The 20,641-nt window shown below is 40.1% G+C and overlaps 1 protein-coding gene across 1 annotated transcript in view; it reads left to right on the top strand.

Annotated features, from left to right (window-relative positions):
• LOC140241652 (myoferlin-like) overlaps nucleotides 1–20,641 on the top strand; it is a 188,884-nt gene that overhangs the window by 154,055 nt on the left and 14,188 nt on the right. The window contains exons 46-50 of the mRNA XM_072321395.1: nucleotides 672–767; nucleotides 1,736–1,874; nucleotides 3,077–3,176; nucleotides 4,804–4,988; nucleotides 5,635–5,744. Coding sequence (XP_072177496.1) covers nucleotides 672–767; nucleotides 1,736–1,874; nucleotides 3,077–3,176; nucleotides 4,804–4,988; nucleotides 5,635–5,744 — 630 coding nt within the window. The remainder of the gene's footprint in view (nucleotides 1–671; nucleotides 768–1,735; nucleotides 1,875–3,076; nucleotides 3,177–4,803; nucleotides 4,989–5,634; nucleotides 5,745–20,641) is intronic.

Genomic DNA, 20,641 nt, shown 5'->3' with positions numbered 1-20,641 from the left:
GTTTCCAAAATCGAGCCTAGAGGATATCAAAGCATGGACTAATTTTTCGGTAGAAGATCGGTTCAAATATTTCAGATCATTCAGACACAGTAGTCTCCACTTATCATTAAGTGCATTTTTAATGGGCTCTCCACCTCTTGATTGTGTGGAGACTACTGTAATAGAAAAGTAAGAGATGAACACTTTGTTCATGTGTTGCATTTTGTTATGTTCAGATGTCATGACTTGTGCTCAAAGCCAACCACATATTATTTCAGGCATAGGTGTCTTTAGCCATTAGTCATGAAAACCAGAAATCTGTATTGTTCATTGGTAAAGATTTAAATGCATTTATAAGGAATACCTGCTTGTTAGACAAAATAAAAGTGTTGTCATATGTGCATTGTAAAAGTATCATTATGTTGCAAAAAATGAGTTATCTATTTAGATTCTATTCATTAACAGTCAATAGCACTGACAGTATTTCATCACATTCCTGATTTGAATAGTAATTTGAATGAATACAGTTGTATCTTCAAAAAAGTCAGAAAAAAAAACTCTTGTGAAGCTTTTTTTTTTTCTTGTTTATGATGAATTTTTGTTTAAAGCTAATATTTGGGCAGTAGTTGAATTTAATAGTGCTCTGCAATTATTGAGTTTTAATGCCAAATCTGATGATCGTCTCCTCCCAGGTATGTGGTTCGCTGCATCGTCTGGAATGCCAAGGATGTCATTCTGGATGAGACCTCCATCACTGGTGAGAAGATGAGTGACATCTACATCAAAGGGTGAGTCCAGACCCCCCCCCCCCTTTTTTTTTTTTCGTCATCACTCAGCCCCCAATCTGGATGCAGTCCAGGAACCATCTCATCCTGGTCCTTATATACAAAGAGAGTTTTTGAGTTGATGAAAATGTAATGTGTGATACCTAAACTGAGCCTGTACACTTGAGTCAGCATGTCCCTGTGTGACAGAAAAATTTAACTCGTTCATGCATTGTAATTAGCCTGGGTCCTGTAACATTATTGTTTGAATTTATATTGCGCAGTTTCTATGAAACATATACACTCAACTGCGCATAACAATAAAATATAATCAAAGAAAGAAAATCAGAATATAAAAAGCTACAATCAAACATAAGTCAGAAAGTCAAACATAAGTAAAGTGGCATTAGCCAATCAGAATCAAGTATTCAGAAACTTGTGTTTGATTTTCTGACTTCGTTTGATCTCAAATGTAAGGCAACAGAGTCCTGTTTTGATGCCACTAGTTCTGTAGTCCTAGTTTACTGAATTGAGCTGCATGGTGCAAGGCTTCACATTTTCATATCAGAGGTGCTGCCAAAATATAAAATCTCACTCAAAACTGGATTGCTGTGGGTCAGATGGAGGCTCATGCATTACCACCACAATACCTGGTAGTGCCAAGTTTGTGTTATTTTCTAAAATGTGATGAAGCACAGGGGGACTTGTGGTAAAACAGCTAGCTTCAGACTGAGACTGGTAATATGTAGTGATTTATATTTTACAAAATATATGGCACAATGATTCAAGCAAATGCTGATACAAAGGGAGATCTTGAACAAGATTTATTTTTGTCAGTCCTTGCATGGCATTCTCTGAATAATTTGGCACAAAGAGTGTTCCTCTTTTTGGCATACAACTAATGGAGCAAAAACTAGGAAATAAACTTGTTCTATTGGAAAAAGCTGTCATTTGAAGAAAATTTTCCATCCCTGCCCCATTTGCAAATCCAGATGGTTTGCCGGTCAGGACGAGAAGCAGGAGACGGACGTCCACTACCGGTCACTCAATGGAGAGGGCAACTTCAACTGGAGATTCGTCTTCCCCATCGAGTACATCCCGCCAGAACAGGTCCTGGTGATCAAGAAGAAGGTACGCTGGGTATCCCGGTAGTCTCGAATTAATAGACTCTTATCGCAATGTGATCACTTTAGATATCTGGAATGTTTACTCTCTTTGATGTCCATGCCTGTGTGGATATTTGTTGTTCCCGTTTCTGCCAGCATTCCATTCCTTCTGCTTCTGCCTTACTTACTCTCCACTCTAATTAATTATCTTTTACTGCACTTGTATGTCATGATGTGTGCGGTAATCTTCTCTGACCAAGTTTCTTGTTTCATCTATCACCTCCTATCAAGCCACTGTAAAGTGGAAATTTTTGCCTGAGTAAGTTTTCACGACTCAGCTGGGTAAGATGAATGTTGTTTGTTTTTAATTCTGGAATCAAAATGTAAAATAATAGTACATAAAATGAGCAAAGCTGCAGGCTTTTTTTTTTTTTTTGGCGCTACTTTCATGATGTGCAAAAATGCAGACATTTCCACAATTTGAAAATTTCTACATTTACAGTTCGTTAGTGGATGCTGTGTGCCATGTGTAAATGCTATTGAAATGACAACGTCTTGGAGGGGAGGGGATAGTTTGTGTATATGGGTGAAGTTTCATATTAAGGTACCTCACTGTATAAATACTATCTTTTAGAGTTGATTTGATTTTCAAAGTAGAATGGACAGATTTTGGACCTTGTACAGGTTCACTTATTTTGCCTCATGTGGGTTCATCAGTTCAATATGCTCTGATGCTGGATGCACAATCACTTTCACAAAGAGAGAATCACAGTTTGTCATGATGTGGATTTGCTCAGTATTTTTAAATCAGAACTCCCTCTCTGCAGTTAAAATATGTAAAAGCTCTCGCCATTCGGACAATGATGATGAATATCATAGTCAAAACATAGTAGATCCTTTTTAGGACTGCACTCGTACAACAATAACAACAGCATCAAGTATATGTGTTGCACAGGGAACAAACTTTTAAAGCTAAGGGGAGATTGAGCAGGAATGCACTGGTGGTTGTTTGAAATTTACCCGTATTATACCATTACCAAGAGCCATGTACAAATATTAAAACTTGAGTGTAAGTTTAGAGTATTTGCCAAGATGACCACCCCCTCTACAAGGCTGTGGTTTGCTGTCCCTTACAAGTTACGAGAAGTAGTGTCCGCATTCGAAAAGAACGTTTGACCTCTGATCTTAACGCTTTCAAACTGTTTCAATCCCATCATGCACCGGTAGGAACACTTCTGGAGCCTGGACAAAACGGAGACTCACGTGCCTCCGGTTCTCATCTGCCAGATCTGGGACAACGACAAGTTCTCTCCAGATGACTTCCTTGGTGAGTTCACCTGGTCATATACACAAGGAATTTGATTGCAAAACAGATAAATGCCATTTTCAAATTCTTTAACCCTATTTTAACTGGGCTATTTGAGACCAAGTTTCTACTGGGGGGATCAATTTGACCACCCCCCCCCCCCTTCAGATCTCGGCCGCCGATCACACGATCGCCGCAAAATTTTGCCTAAAGATAGAGTCGGATGTCAACTACAAGATTACATGGTCATAGAATAGAAAAATATTGGCTTTCTATTTTTGATAAATATGCAAATTTATGCATGAAATTATATTTTTACGTATAACTCCATTAAAAAGACTGAAGGATTGCTAAATTTTTGTGTCAGAGTTCCTCAAGACGCATCAAACAACTTTCTTGTAAAAAAATAGCACAATCAAAATCAATTTCTTTTGTTTTTTATTGTTTTGTTAATTTCTTATGTAGTTTATTGTTTTTTCGACCTTTTGTTTTTTTGTTTTTTTGCCAAAATTTGTTGCATGCACTTTTTCAAGCTTATCTACACTAGAATCAATTAATTCAGAACGGTGTACCCGGACGTCGTAAATTTGGTCTCAAAATATGCGGGAGACTTCAATGAAAAAAGTCATTAAAGACGCGGCAAAATCTTTACGTGTTACGGAATCGTGACGCGAAATGTCGAAGGGGGGTCAATTTGACCCTCCAGTTTAAATAGGGTTAAAGTATTAGGGTCATCATCAAATAGATAGAAATAGAATCTCTTCAATGATACTGCACTTGATATATAACAAGAAATATTTTTAAAGATATTACATATATTCTAATTATTTTCTGTGCTTTTCATCGGCTTTGATCTCAAATATCTTGATAGGAATGGATGTATCTGTTTTTGCATTTAAACGCTTCAATATAGGTTAAGAGTTTAAATGCCAAAATAGATGTAGTATGTATTGATATATTGTTTACCTTCTGTTCCTTTCACACGTCAATATTTTAGTGTAAGCTGCAGATTATACATCGAGTCATGAAGTGTCATATTGTAAGCTTGATTTGATAATGAAATCATCTTTAATCTTCAGTGTAGAAAGGAAAGCAGCATTTGATAACAATATATAAAGTGTTATTATATATGACAATGAAGATTATGTAAGAAGAGTTGCTTCATCATATAGGACTTTCAAACCTTGTGTACTAATGATTACACATTAATGTATGCCAATAAATTATAAAAGAGCACTCTTTCTGGACTGTTCAATCAGTGAGCTCTTACTCTGAAAACTTGATGTTTAACTGGCTGAAAAACAATGTATGGAATTGTCTCTTAACTCAAATCAATTGGCAAAGATTCCACTCATATTTTCAGTGTAATATTCGATGCAGATATTATGTACACTTGTTGCAGGGCTGACTAGAAGCTGCCCTGAAGACTGAAAAACGAAACAAAACATAGAAGACAAATTTGTGATGACAAATTTGTGTATTTTTTAAATCTGTGAGGGAATTAACATATCAATGGTTGTGGGTTAAAGTTTGACAGCAGCACTGCTAATCAGACACCTGCCGCAAACTTTAGATGTAAACTTGGATTTAGAATTAAAGATAATGTGTAAAAACTGTGCTCGCCCCCCCCCCCTTTTGTTTTTGCCAGGATCCATCGAGCTGAACCTAAACGGCATGCCGAACCCAACCAAGAAGGCTCGTCAGTGCTCCCTCAAGCAGCTCCCCGACGCCACGAGCAAGAAGGAGCCGTCCCTGGTCTCTCTCTTCGAGGCCAAGAGGTTGAAGGGATGGTGGCCAGTCATCAGCGAGGAGACTGGCGAGAGAGAGATCACGGTGCGTCTCGCCCCGCCCACTTTGCTTTTCCCTCCCACCCTGAATACCTCTTGTGCAAGGGAGGACAGAGTTCCAATGCCCATAGCCATGACTTGGCTAAGCCGCATCCTTTCTGCACGGGGCACTTTAATTCTTTGACCTTCCCATTGAAAGAAAGGTCAAACATGAAAATGCAGATAATGTTTATTTGTGAAAGCATTAACTTCTAGAACAACTAGGCTGGAAACTCAGTGTTTCTGGTAGTATATGTTTTTCCTTAGTTTTTTTTTTTTTTTTTTTTTTTTAGATACCTGTAAAATGAATGTAGATGTTTTTCCAATTTGTTTTTTTCTTCACTCAAAATAAGGAGAAATGGCTTGGAAATGAAAATACTTCTGAAATAATTTCTTACTAAATAATACTTGTGAAGATAATGAAAGTGGCACGCACTGGAGGTTTACAAATGCACACTTTGTGCTCTGCGTGGGCAAGGCACCTCTCACAGCTGGAACTTGATGATGTAACAAAATTTTCTATGTTGGGTGGAAATGGGTTGTTGGTTTGGCGGAGGTCTGCACCCTGCGAGTGCTTGTCTATTTTTAATATTAATCTTTTTCATGTGAGACAACAATATCAATGTTAATACCACAATTTCTATCTCCTGCAGGGTAAACTGGAGCTGGAGCTGGAGATCCTAACAGAGGCTGAGGCAGAGGAGAGGCCAGCTGCTCAGGCCAGGGATGAGCCCAACGCCAACCCCAAGCTGGACCCACCAAAGTAAGTCTCATTTCCCCTCCCTTGCTGGCTGGAGTGTGTGAATGTGATGAAATGTCCTCTGTGTGTGTGTGTACTGTGTGTGTGTGTGTGTGTGTGTGTGTGTGTGTGTGTGTGTGTGCAGACTCTGAGCCTGCCCCACAGTGAAAGTCAGCTGCCGTGATATTCTTGAAATTTTCATGAATGTCTGCTTGCGTGTTTGCTTGTACATTGTATGCTATCTATTTATCTATCCATTTATTCGTTTATTCATATATTTGTGCATTTATTCATTTACAATTTCTTGCAAAGTGCAAATCATGTCTCTGAGTTAATGCACAAAGTCCAAGGTAAATTGGTCAGATATTGAATATGTTACGCGTTTTGTGTGGGAAAGAAAAAGAGATAGATAGATACAATGTAGATAGATAGATAGATAGATAGATAGATAGATAGATAGACAAACAGATAGATAGATGGAGAGAAAGAGAGAAATAAGAAACTTGAGGGTTCCTCTTGGTTGTCGAGTGGAGAGAAGGTTCAACATTAGATCACTGGGATCTGTGGCAGATTTTATAAATCAGCTCAGTTAGTCTGTAATACATGATGTGAGATCTGAACTGGGAAAACCGATGTGCGGTTTGTTGTAATACACCGAATACGCATTTACCATTTCATCATTCCTCCCTCTCAAGTATTCTTTAGTTTGGCAGTGATATTCTAAAATGTCCTCAGAGCTGAAATTGTTCCGTGCTCATGGGTTTGATTTGTATGAGGAGAATTTCAAATTCAAGTCGATGGAGAGGACTAGCTTTCCAATAATCACCTTTTATTTTTACCACCATAGGTTGAAACTTTGTGATTTTATTTCTTGTTGCATACCTGCTAAACTTCAATGCAGACTTAAGGAGTGTCCTGGTTCATTTATAGTTCAAAGCTAATGTGTGATTGAAAAGGCCAGTGATGTGCTCATTAAAAGTTTGCACAATATTTGTGCTCTCTTTGTTTCATTTTCATTATATATTCATATGAAGCCAAGCAGGCAACATGCTGGAAAATTGCCAACCATCTCGAGGTACAGACCTCGTTATTCTCCTTATTCCGTTCCGTTAGGACTCGGAGACATAAATAAACTTGTCACTAGAGACAGGCTAAATCACCAAAGGTGAACGTGTGCTGAGAAGACCAGCCTAGATCCATGAATCATTTATAATGAACCATTGTTCATGATTTACTGGTCCTCCTGCTCGGAGCTGATGTTGTGCTCGTTACCGTGCCAACGCTGCTTCCATTTTTATCCTCATCCCCAAAGTGATGAAGAGGGGAGGGAAATGTCCTATGGGGTGCTAGAGCAGCCACATCATTTATCTGCTCCCCAGTCATCAAGATCCTACAGCAGAGCAGGAGTGGCGGTTACAAGCTTGGATGCCACCACCTGATAAATGACCATCTTTTTATCCAGCCAATCGCAGTCAAGCTCTGTTCCTACTCGGGATACTCGGCCCTGATTGTAGATTTCTTTAGATGTAAAATATTGGGCACAGGTTGCTTGTTGCATATTTTCAACTACGTGTATGTTTGTGTATTTCCAGCCCTACTTCTTTCATCATTCTGCAGTAGAATTACTTTGTGAAAGGTATTGCTTTTGCCGATAGATTTATTCTAGCTTAAGAGAATTTGTGCAATGGACATTTGTTATTTTGTGAGTGGAAAATAGAAGCATGGAAGCATTTTCGTCTGAAATGAAGCTGAACTATGAAGACAGAGACCACAATGCAACAATGAGGTCTTACTAGTTTTCAGGAGAATGAAAAAGCAAGTGCTTTGCCACAGATGTCGTTTGGAACAAAAATAATGTGAGGCAAAAAGTGACAACATGTATTTAAGGAGATAGCTAGATAGATGTGGTATCCCTGAACAGCAGTGTATAAAAGTCTACCTTGAGATTAGTGGAGAAAAATTGGTTACACTCTTCCAATTAATTTTGGAGTTCAATAAAAGTTTCACTTATTTGTTGCTTTTAGTCTGAAATCATCTTGTTTGTTTGTTGTTTTTTTTTCCAGGCAAATGATACCGTAGATCTATCAAAGAATCTGATCTAAAGTAATACTGAGCTGTTGGTTGTACTTTCAAATGGTGTTCAAAAAGGGTCGTATGTAGGGTTTACCAGTCATCTTGAGTCAGAACCAGCAGGGGCTGTGTGCAAGGAGTGTTCGGTGATGGAGCTTTCTTGGATTCGTACCAACACCTGCTCTGATTTGCCAATTCGCTGCTGGGATCCAACCCCCCAAAACGAGCTTGCTAACCCTAGCATTAGCTATCCACTGACCGCAGACCAGTACAAGTTAATTGTAGCATCCCGGCATTGCTCACAGCTGTCTTTGAGAGAGAGAGAGGTAGGAGAGGAGAAAGAGAAAATAAACAAACCAACAAACAAACAGATAGATAAAAACCAAAACAAACTCGCAAGGGCTATGGAAGTAGCAGGCCCTTCTCGCTCGGTGAGGGGAGATGGAGCTTCTTGCAGAGGCCGGCCAAAAGTCTCTGTTGTCTCCTTTGTTGGCTGTGCACAGGTGCAAGCTTTCGGCAGAAGGGTCACCTGTTCCCAGAGGCCGCTACGTTTGATTGTCATCCACTCGTTGGCTCGCTCCTGCAGCCCTCTCCATGAACCGTCAAACAAAGACAAAGACAACGAATGTGTGAATCGACTGCCTCCCGAGTTCAACGAGGGAGTGGCTTGTGTGTGGCTGAGTTCGAGATGGTTCAATGTTCGCAGTGCTTTCCAGGGCCCCATTTCATAAAACTTGTTATCAGTGACAACTGCCACATTGCTATTACAAATTTATGAAACGGGGGCCCAGGCGAGTTGTGGCTCTCCTCGGGCAAGCTTGATGCCAGGATATTTGTTAATGAGCCATGCACAGTGCACATACGAGTTCAAGATAGCAATGCCGTTTCATTCACCTGTTGATAAGTTGGGGGGGGGGGGGAGGGGTTGAGGCACGGAGTAGGTAATGATATCAAACTTAAAATGCTGCCAGTGAAATAACAAAATTCAAGACTACCAGTACCAAAGGATTTGTCTGTATGATCTGAACATAGCCTCATCTCTGTTCGTGGAAAAAACAAAACAAAACAGTATTTATAAATATATACATTACATTTATGTATATACATGTATATGAATATATATCTACATATGTGTGTAAAACCATGTTGTTACCCCAAAACAGGACAACCTCAATTGTCATGAAATAATGAAATGTATTGAATAGTTTCACACAGAATGTGGACATACAAGTTAACATTATGGTGCTGTGTGATTCATATGGATCTAGTGTTATAATTTTGAAACTAATGTTAGAAATATCCTCGCAAGGGCATTGTCACTATGAGAGCCGAGCTACACCAAGGTACAACCTGAAGAGATGGCAAAAGTGTGATCGGAGCAGAGCCGGTAAAAAATTGATAATTGGTCTTCCTTCTGGATTTTGTTGGGACTTCACAATTCTCCCCCACCACCCCTCCCCCTTTGACAAGAGGAAATATGTCAATTTGAGGAAGGATATTTGCAGATGACAAGCATCTTTTAAGCTGGGCTTAGAGAGTTAGAAACAACTTTAACTGGTGCAATAAAATGTGGAACATGCTCTGGATTTTATTGTATACTTGCAACTGCCACACTTTTCAGGGCACTACTCACGCACCCTTGTCTGCAGGCAAGCTGTCAGCAAAACCTAGGGTGCGGCAGAACGTGGCGGTCGTAAAGCGGCCTTCTTTCGGCGGAACTCCCGACTCGAGAGAGCCATAAATGACTTCACTGTGGCACGGCTCCGGGCCGTTTTCGTGCCGCCGCTTTCACAATGTTTGGGGGAAGGAAATTAGAAAGGAAAAAACAGACTCCAGCGTCTACCTAGGTCGCAATGATCCTCTCTGGGCTAGACACATAATCTGTGACAGCTTGTCTCTTTCTAAATGGCCAGAGGGCACGTGAGCCAGGGAAGAAATGTGTGCGCGCGATTTGCGGCAAAAACGAAAACTGCCCAGATATGTCACTCGGCATGTCTCAACCTTAATGGCATCTGAAAGTAGCGTGCCACTTCTGTTATGACCGCGACTGGATGTGGGCCGCTCGGCGTTTTGGAGCTAACGCGATGTGACACAACGTGTCTGGTCGTGATTGGCCGGGAGTGAACAAGCCAAGTTCACGGTACGGGATGGCTGTGTCAGATTTGAGAGCTAGGTCCTGGCGCTGTGCACCCAGACTTTGTGAGGGAGGAGGGGTATGGAGGGATAGGGGCCGTCTTGCTTTGATGGATGTTAACAGACCTTCTTCATGAGAGGTCGAAAATGACTGTGAAATAACGCAAGATGAGAATGGAAGGAAATGTGGAAAGTGGGATAAAGTAAAAATGCATGGTAGATCTCAGTGAGGGATAGAGAAGAGATCATGAAGTAGGAGAAGTTTTCAGTCTTGGAAGCAATGTGTATTTTGGGGAGGTGGGGATAGGTTGGACAAAAGATGGGAAGAGAAATGATATACTGCTATGGCAGGAGAATAGATTGACATTGCCAGGCGATGTGAAAGTTCTGAGAGTGAAATGTTCTTAAGTTGAGGATGTGGTCTTGTTGACGTGTGTTCGAGGCGTGAACAGACTGAGGAGTGAATGCTCTGTACGGCTGCCTGATGACTGTACCTATCCTCATGTTTAAATTCACCAATCTGCTGTACCAGCTGCCGGTATTGCTTGTAGGTGCATGGTGTATGCTTACAGAAACTTGACAACCAGCCAAACTCCCCTCCCAATGTACTTTCACACTGTATGTATATCATATGTATATCACTTTGGCAGAATGTGGTAATGTGGTTTCATTCACCCAATTTTTGTGGATGAAAAATTGAAATACTACTACTGGTGATGACAACACCTACTTGCCATTTCCAAATCTTACGAAACTCTGCCATTCAGGGGAGAAATGTTGACCGGTAAGGCAGTTTGCATCTAGAGGTCAGGTGCATTTGTGCCTAGTCAGCTGCATATGCATTTTTATTCTACTGAAAAAGATTTCTCTTTTATATCTCCCAGTGCTTTGGATTTGCACTTTCCTCACGGCACGCACCCAAAACACAATACGCCCCATCATTTGATAGTCTGGTTTGAAGGACGCAAGTCTGTCGCGACCTGTTACGTTCATTGTGAAATTGCGCAAGACAGTTTTAAAGCATGTCACATGACTGCACAGGCATCGCTAAACATGACAGTGCATTGTTCTCCGCTTGGACTTCGTCCAGATGGAGAGCCTGCGTGTCACAGCATGTGTCTGCTGTGGAGAGATTGTGAGAACAATTCAAAAAGTTGGTCAGAAAAAAAAAATATAGTCCTTTTGTGTTTTTTATTTTTGTCCCTGTCTACATGGATGACCTTGTCTGCAAGTTTTATGATATTAGGAAGAGTGTGTTGTGAAAAAATCACTGTCACTTTTTTCTTCCTACGGTTATTGTAAAAAGATGTTGATATGTTATATGTGGTGCGCTATTTCGAAAGAATGTCCAGTGAAATCATAATATCAGTAGGTATAGTCATTTCGTAGTGGTTTTCAAACTTGAACTTTCTCAAGAAGTGATAATAAGCAAGCTGAAAAAAAAAATTATTCAAATTTGATATATTGCAGAGTATCATTTTTTAACTACAATATAGGTTGGTAAGTAATGTGCAGTTAAATGTTTCCAGGTTAGCATGCCTGTACAGTGACGGGGCGATCGTTAACAGTACTGCACATTACTTGAATATGAGACCATTCTGAAGCAAATAATTTTCACACAACAACAGATATATAATGTACTCTTAAATGAATCCCACAAGGATTGGAACGATCATCCCCCAGCATTCCCGCTGATTCCCACTGATCAGTTACTAGCCATCCCCTTCAACCCATTGAGGACGGTTTGATTTTGCTACAACACGCATATCCCATAGACGCTTGCCCGAGTACGTATACTCAGGACTCATCCTCAATGGGTTAAAACAACCAAGCACATGCACACAGACACATCTTAGTTTACCATGAAAATGTATCCTTTTGAGAAGTGCATCTGCAGTTCTGGTTTGTAGGTCATTTTGGGTTTTCTTTTAAACATGCTAAAATTTACGTAATGGCAATCATTGCTGAAGACTGAAAGTGTCCTTGCGATATTATTCAAACAGATTGAGCCAATATGTCTGTGCTTTTACCTATTCATGCACCAAAGATAAGAGAGAACCAGGAACAGAGAGGCGTGACGTGTAGTAATCCGTGTGATGGAGCGATGCAAATGTTGGCAAATCATATCCTTAAAGATAAGCCATGTCATCTGGTCCATTTTTACCTTTCTGTCCTTTCTCTCGCCCTCTTACTCTTTCTTTTTTCTTTCTTTTTTTCTTTCTTTTGGGGGTTTGTTAGTGACTTGGCTGTCCGCTTTTTGAACCTGATTTCGAAATGGCCACTGTCCCGGTGCTTTAGGATGAGTACAAATTCGTGCCAGATTTGTCATCCTTTTAGCTGGCCCAAGCGTTGACTCACTTTCACACCCAATTTTAAACTGCAGCAGGGTTCGAGGAGCGAGAGGTTTGCGGGTAAAAAGGGTGGTTTGAAAATAGAGGGCGACGGGATTCATGCCTCGCATTTCCCTCTGCAGGCTGATAGCTTCAGTGAGGGAAATCTAAAATGAAATATGCCAGAATCATAGCCTTATAGTGAGTAATTCCTCATTGTCACACTACAGATTAAAATCGATTCTGTTTCAGCTACCCTGTAAATCTACTTAAAATTTTCCAGCACAAAGTCAATGCATTGTCTGAACAAGAGACCAGGTTCTGTCTTTTCTCTGGCCTAATGAGGTAATAACCATATAAGAGTCACCAAGTTAATTACTTTTGTTGGGGGAACATTTGAATGCTTTAGGCATTCAATCAAAACATCAAAAAGAACAAAGTAATGAAATCATGTTTTATTGTCATGCATGAAAGTACTATTTAAAATGCAATTACAATACCACTACTTAAATTTAAAAAAAAAAAAAATTGGACTGCTTGTTGTCAATCACACTGATGATCAAAAGTGAAGATAAAAACAAACAAACAAACAAGGAAGGAAAAAGTATTTAAACTGAATTCACTCTACCAAACAACCAACAGTTCTGTATAATAGATTAATTTTTTTATTTGTTTTGATAAATTCATCTATGTGAAAGAGGAAAAACTATAAAAAGAGAAGAGACAGTATTTTAGAGTGTTATCAAAAGCTGGATGACATTTATATAGATAGGTCACTGCTTTAGGCCTCAAAAGAGTGGAAAATAGTAATTCTCTGTACTTGCCAAATATGGACATTGCCATTGTTCTAGGGAGAGATATCAAGGTAGAGATATACTGTACATGTGTATTTTTGGAAGTGGGATTAAGGAAGAAATGATTTCTGTGCTGGCTCTTTTCATGGCATTGGCTGTTTCATGACAAATTTTGTTTTTAAATGAATAGCCTTTTCTGAGTTGGGACTGAAAGTCTCAACTGAGTACTGACTACTGATTTATACAAAAGTTTTGGGAAACCACTGTCAGTTTTTTTTTTCCCCTCCTAAGTTATCATACCTGTCATACACTGATGAATTTCAAATGATTGCTTGAGTGTTAATGAAAATCAAGGTTAGAATTTTAAAAAAATCCCGATTTAGCAAGAAAAACAAGCAAACAAACACTTACAAAAGCTGCAACCACGATTTTTGTATAGCAATTTAATAGTGGAATGTCATTCTAAAAGGAACAAAATACAACTGAATGGCCCAGAGAAACATCTATGATTGCTCACATTACAGTAGCAGGCACTTGTACAACTTAATAAAAATGGGTTGTGTGTGAGTCTGTTTGTTTGTCTGTGTGCTGTATGCCTTTACCTCTGTTTAGAGCATGTTTGTTTGAGTTTGTTAATTTGTTTGTTTCTTTGTTTTGTTTTGTTTTTTTATCTGTGCCAAGATGCAAACGGCAGCTTGGATAGGACATTGATATTTTAACAGCAAAAAAGGAAACAGATTGACAAGATTTTGTCTTCTCAAGTGTGACAGATTAAGAGAACCATGTGTTTGAAATGGAAGAGATCTAGACTGCTTTGACAGGAGATGCAGTTTCTGTCCTGGCTGATTATCTATGGACACGAAATGACAATATTTTTTGAAAACATTTTTAAGCATTTTGAAATTCAATTTGAATGTGAGGTTGGTCATACAGAGTACATAGGGTTGAATGTGCCTCCCTTTTTTCCGACATTTGCTTTTTATTGCAAATTTTAGAGAAGACTCCTGCAGTTTGGTGTTCGCGTAGTGGAGGCAGATTAGTATTCGCATGTGAACGGGTCCCGATGATTCTCTGTTGTCAGGAAGCTGCCCTGATGAGCCTGTCAACAGCCATTTTCAGTGGCTGCACAAATATTACATGGAAGCTTTTCATCAGGGGCCCCCAACAGTGAGTCGTTGATGGCAGAGAGGAGGAAGGCAGGGGGGAGGGAAGGGGGTGAGGATAGGGTGCACAGGCTGAGAGAGAGAGAGAGAGGAAAGTTCGGGGGAACCCAAATCGGTTCCTCTGTGCCCCCCGCCCGCCCACATACCCTCCGTGTGCAGTCTAGCTCTGGATCCACTAAGCAATTGAGCACATGCAGGTTATTTTGCTAATCAGAACGGCTCCAAATGACATGGGGGGGAAATGATTCTACAGAAAAATAAGTGAAAGTGAAACAGCCGAGTAAGAGTGAAAGAAAGAGAGAGGGAAGGAGAGGGGCACCTCGGATCTCTTTTGTTGGCCTGACAGTAGAAACTCTGACAACAATGCTCTTCAGGAATCAGGGGGTCAATTGGGGGGCAGACGCTTCCTAGAAGCACACTAAACTCTCCAGGAGTAGATGGCCAAGTGTCACCTGAGTGATGGGTTGCACTTTTGGCTGAAGGTGAACAGTTGTCAGCTGATTGGGGTGGGGGGGGGGGGGGTGGGGGGGGGGGTAGGGGAGGGCAAGAGAGAAGCAAGCAGGAAAGGAGAAGGGAAAAAAAGGGATGACTTCTCTTGAAAAGGTCAGACACTGGGCAAGTTGTCAGTGAGGGCAATTATTGGCCGAAATCTTCTTCGCAGGGAGGAGCAATAAAAAGAGGACGAATTAATCCCTGTCGGTAGAATCACGCTCTCCTCCTACTCTCCGCCATTTTTTTTTTCTTTTCAGCTTTTTCTTTATGTAGCCCTTGTGAATTCATGATTCAGCTAGCCGTGATGGGATTCGACTTGTCGTGTCCATCTTATCTCCCCCTTTTTTTCTCTCTGTCCGCTCTCATGTCTGCAATTCATCACGGACAATCTCTATTGATTCCTTGTCAAGAGAGAGCCGATGGTGAAGGGATGTAAATTGTTTGTGTCTCATTACTTGCTGCCAAGCCCCCACCCCGCACCCCACCCCTCCACCCCCCCCCCCCTTCTTCCAGATGATCTGATGTGTTTCTAGAATGACATATCTCTTTTGACAAGCACTATTCATGCAGGATTTTGAGATGGTTTACACAAACCCTGAAACAGGCTTTAAGGATATTAAAGCTCCACTTTTAGTAAGGGTATTGATGTAGCATCCATCGGTGATCTGCCATCTTCAAAGCATCAGGCTGTTAACATCTTCAACGAGTATGTCATCATTGAAAGGCCAGAAAGGTGTAGGCATCATGACAACAAAAAAGAAAGAAAGAACGAAAGAAAATGACAATGTATACCAAAGTAAAACCCTCATGCTTTAAAAACTCATGACATGACATTTGCAGAGAAGAAAAGGATTGTAAAGTGCGTCATGTCACCCTTTAGTGCCTTTGATTATCCTTCCATTCTTCATTCCCTTACCCAACCACACCCACCCAATCCTACCCCACACCACCCCACCCAAAGAAATAGAGCTTTGTAACTTACAATTTGTATGTGGTTGCATTTTATTTACGTTAGAACCCCAGGTGATTCAACGGGGAGAATCTTAAGCATTACCACTGGTGAATTTCTCCATCCACGTTACAGATAGAATGGCGATCTAAATCCAGATGAAACTAAAAAAGCATGCAAATGTAAACCTCCCAGTAGTGTCGAATGCACCTAGACAAAATATTGGGATCTTGATTACAATCCAAATACCGAGATTTTGGGCACCGTTCCGATGAACAGAAATATGCAGCTAAGACGAAACTTTGCCGTCCGAACTACAAATGCATGAACGATATGATCTACAGAACGGTGACTCTTGCCCTTGTGTTTGTGTGCACTGTTGTGATGTTTGTTTTGAATGATGGGATTAAAAAAGGCAGGAAATTAATTGCTCTGACAGCATTTACACACTTGCTACAGTACAAATTAGCACAATTCAGAAAAAATCATAAGATTTCTTGAGATTCGGGAAACGGTGTTGATCGCGTTATTTAGTGAGATTTTTATAACTAAACTGGCAAAAATCTTAAAGGTATTGTTTACCATTGGGAGCAGTGATTAATTAAATGTTCGAGTTATCACATCTGATGCATATGTGTAGGTCAGTTGTATCACAAAACATCCTACCATATACAAATTTTGCAATAAAACCTAAAATATGAGAGATATCACTTTTTTTCTCAATAAACCATAACTGTAGACGGTTTAGTCTAGAAACAATTTTATTATAACTATTGTTCACATTTTGAATATCGAACAATACTTAACATTGATTATACTGGTTAAAATTTTTACATTGGTGGTTTCTATCCCTAATTCACATTTTAGAACTATTTGAAGCACTAAAACTGGGTTTTTGTTTCATCTGCAAATGGTAAATTACAACTGTATGCCTTTAAGATTTGTATTCCGCTACATTGTAATTCTCATCAGTGTGAATTCCACAATTGAAGGCTATTTTTCCCCCAATTTTTCCCTTTAAATCAAACAAACTTCCTCACCTTGAGTATTGCAAGTAGGTAAACAAGATGATTGATTCATCTTGAGAAATTATCATGGCCTTAGAATCTTTACTTACTTTTTTCTTGTTTTTTATTTCATTTGAAATGGAGCTTTACAACACAGGAATGTTATGCTCGGTCATGAAAATATTTCATTGCGTAGTTCTATTCATTCTGGTTTGTCTGGTGGGCTTTTCTATAATGGCGAAACAATGGTTGGCATTCTTTGTGGCTTCGTGATCTGAAAAGATTGTATCGGATAGCGAATTATGCCTCTAAATTTGTACAGACAATGCCGTATTTCGACAAACAAGAAAGTCGCACAACAAATGCATGTACTTCTTTTTTTTTTCTCTCCCGGCGACATCTTTCATGTTAACCTTTGCCCATTGAAATGGTGAGACTGTGAAAGGGGTCATTAGGAGGGCAAAGATATGAACTCCTGCTATGTTACCGTGTTTAATGTATGTCTTTTTTAAGGGGGGGGGGGTAGTGGAGCACTTGGTTTCCAACAACCCACTCATTTTGTGCTTCCACAGGATAAGAAGTGAAGCAAACAGGGAAACTAGAGCAATCAATTGAACATTGATTTGAAATGTAATGTTGCAGTCCCAGCGCCCATGTAGGTCACTGCACTAATGACCAGTCCATACCAAAAGTTTTGCACACACAAACACACACACACTTGTGGCTATCATTTAGCCCCGTTATTCGAAGGCAATTGGTGTGTGACATGAATGCCGTTACAGTTTTGTTCCTTCGAGATTTACATGTACAAACCAAAGAAGACTTGGGTTTTCAGTGCAGGTAGGTCCATTGGACCGTACAAAATGATCTGTGTATCCCTACATCAAGGAGGTTGCTTTGATAGTGCCCCCCCCCCCCCCATCCTTTGCTCTAGAGTCATTGTCCTGTTGAACCCTTTTCATCATGCGCATATCCTGCGTGCCTGATGCAATTACGGAGGAAAGTATTAAGCTGGAACATCCATGAAGATGGAAGGAGGTGGTGGGGGTAAAATTTCATTATGTCTTCCCAAAGCGATTGTTTCACTACCCAAGACTTCTAAATAATGGTGAATTATAGCAAAATGATGAGCCCTTTGTAAATATCACTATCATTGCGACATTCTTGTAAGATCTACTGTAACCCTCAGATGGTAATGATGTGATCACCTATCAGATCTCACTCAAAATTTTCACTGCGCTGTAATAAAAGTTTTTCCACTGTAGTGCAAAATTACTGCATTTCCAGCCATTTTGTGTGAAAGTCCCGTGAGGTGCAAATGGGCTTAGAACTACTTGCAGCTTTAGTCCTTCCTGAATTGTATTATACAACTAGAACTGTTCAGCGTGGTGCAAGAAGTATATCCGTACGGAGTCAATAGCATTCAAGTATGCCATGGTCAATCTCATCCCCTATCCATAGTTGACCGACTGATCCTTTTCTTACTTGCCACTTGAACTAATTTTTCCCGGAATCTCTGTCTTCTTTTCCTTGCCGCTCAAACTAATTTTCCCAGAATCTCTGTGGGAGAAAAGAGTTGATTACAGCCGGGGTATTGTGAAAGTGATCAGGGGGGAGCTCTTTGCACCAGGCATTTGTGGCAACCCCCCCAGCAGTTAATAACTGACCCAGTAAGGGCCGCGAGGTCAAGAATGGGTCACAGGTGTTGTCCACTCGTGACTTTTCCCGGAAAGTTTACCTGGATGGCTGAGAAAGAGCCGTGCCGTCGTTGTTGATGCCGACGGGCAGGCCAATTCAGACCTTCGCTAATGACAATATCCTGGAATGACATGTTAACGAGAAATCGAAGGGTACGCACTCTTGAAAAAGAGAGAGAGGGGGAAAAAAAGGGGGGGGGGGGAGAAAGTCGTCTTTTCTGTCAGAGTCTGTACTTTCATCCAATTACCCACTTTATCGTAAGTGAGGAAATACAGAAATTACTGCCTGAGGGAACTCAGTGATGGATGTCAGACGTTTTTCCAAGAATCGTAGACAGGAGTTCCTGTAAATAAGAATGATTGCAAGTGTAAATTGCCCTGCCACCGAGCCGATATTGCCCACTGGAAAGTCATCGGCATTTCATTTCCTTTCTTTTACTCTTCAGAGGTGTTTGCATTGAACTCGGGGGTTATTTATTCATTGTTATGTGACCCAAGTCCATTGTTCCCTTCCTAGACTTTGAAGAAGAGTGAATAACCAATGCAGTTGGGAATCTAGGCGATACCTCACGTAGTTGTGTTCGTGGAAACCCTCGGGATTGTGAGGTTCTCTTACAAAAACGGTGACAGTGGGGTGATTGGCTACTGTTGTTGGAAGGATTTGGGGTTACTTGTGCACACTTGAGTTTGTGTCATGTCTGTCATGTTTTGCTCTGTTGCTTTTTTGTGGGGAAAATGAAATACGGTAGAGTTACAATTCCAGGTGTTTCTCATGCTCATCCTGCTACAAATGATTTGAAAGAGCTACCATATCCGTATATATGTGTAATTTCGTCTTTGTGAAGATTGGTGCCAAGCCATTGCTTGGGGGTTCCCCTGCAATGCTTGTGCTTTGCTACACTACATGTGTCAGGAAATAACGGTGAACACTTTGCCAAAGTTGTGGTGAAACCGCCCCAAAAAGAGAGTCAAGGACTCTGAACTATCACATGTCTTGCAACATGGTTTTTGTGTCAAGTCATCCTCACCCACCTTTCATTCATTCAGTGATCCTCCTTTTTTTTTTCTTTCTCTCATATGAAATAGAGAAGATTTCTGTAGCTCAAGAGGTCACACAGGGAGAACACAGATGTTAAAGGGATTGTATAGTTTTGGTTGAGACCTAATTTCAGGTTTCTATCATTTTTTGGTGAGATAATGATAAACCTCTTATGAAATATGAAAGAGCATTTAATTCTATGAGGAATTCAACATTTATTTGATGAAAATTGGTTTCGAAATGGCAGAGATATCAAAAAAAAAGAGCAATTCTAATAAAGTGTGGGACCCAAACTTTATTACGATCGCTTTGTTTTACTTTTTTTTTGGATGTTTCAGTCATTCTAAACCCGATTTTCGTCAAATAAACTTTGAATACCTCTTAAAATGGTATGCTCTGTTCTATATCATAAGTGTTTTCTTGGTACATTGTATCTCGCAAAAAGTTAAAAGCCCAATTCTCATCTCCACCAATACTGTACTATCCCTTTGAATATTGGGAGCCCCATTCCAACAGCCTCGCATCATTGCACTCACAGGTTCATGAGTCCATTGGTTTCTTGATCACTTTTGATTTTGATTAATCATCAGATTTCATGCACATGAAATTCAATACACCCATTCTACAGTGGTGATGAATAATTTAAAAAAAGAGACATTGCCATTTTTTTTCTTTTTTTTTTTTGGTGGTAACTTTGATGATGAGGTTCCAGGTGTACTCTCTAACTGGAAGGGGAAAAACAACCAGAAGAACAGATTTAATGCTCAGATATTCTGCTTTCCACATCATCCCATTCTTTGTATTGAGAAAAAAGTCAAATGTCATTTTTTTTTTTTCTTTTTTAACCTGTTTAGGACGAGTCCCGGGTATACTAGGGCAAGTGTCTATGGAAATTGCGTGTGGTAGCAAAATTAGCCCATCCTCAATGGGTTAACTATCTTCAAAAGTTCTGTTTAAATAATGAGGCATTGTGGAGAGTGTGTCCAAAGTTTTGTCTGTAGATATTCCCTACCAGTGGGGCAGGTAACATAAACATGTCTTTTCAAGGATTTCTTTTCACTTTATTATATAAAAAGTCCTACTTTCCACCCCCCCCCCCCATCTCTGAAAAAAGACAACAATCTTTTCAAAGCACATTGAATTGGAAGCATAGCCACATACAACAATATGAATTACAGCATAGAATAAAGACATTCCAGGTCAGAGAAAATTTTGTTTACAGGTGGATTTCTGGAAGAAAAGGAAGG

This window comes from Diadema setosum, chromosome 18, assembly GCF_964275005.1.
Source record: "Diadema setosum chromosome 18, eeDiaSeto1, whole genome shotgun sequence".
Classification (NCBI taxonomy): Eukaryota; Metazoa; Echinodermata; class Echinoidea; order Diadematoida; family Diadematidae; genus Diadema; species Diadema setosum.
Note: the sequence above shows the minus strand (reverse complement) of the source record. Positions and strands in the feature narration are given on the sequence as shown.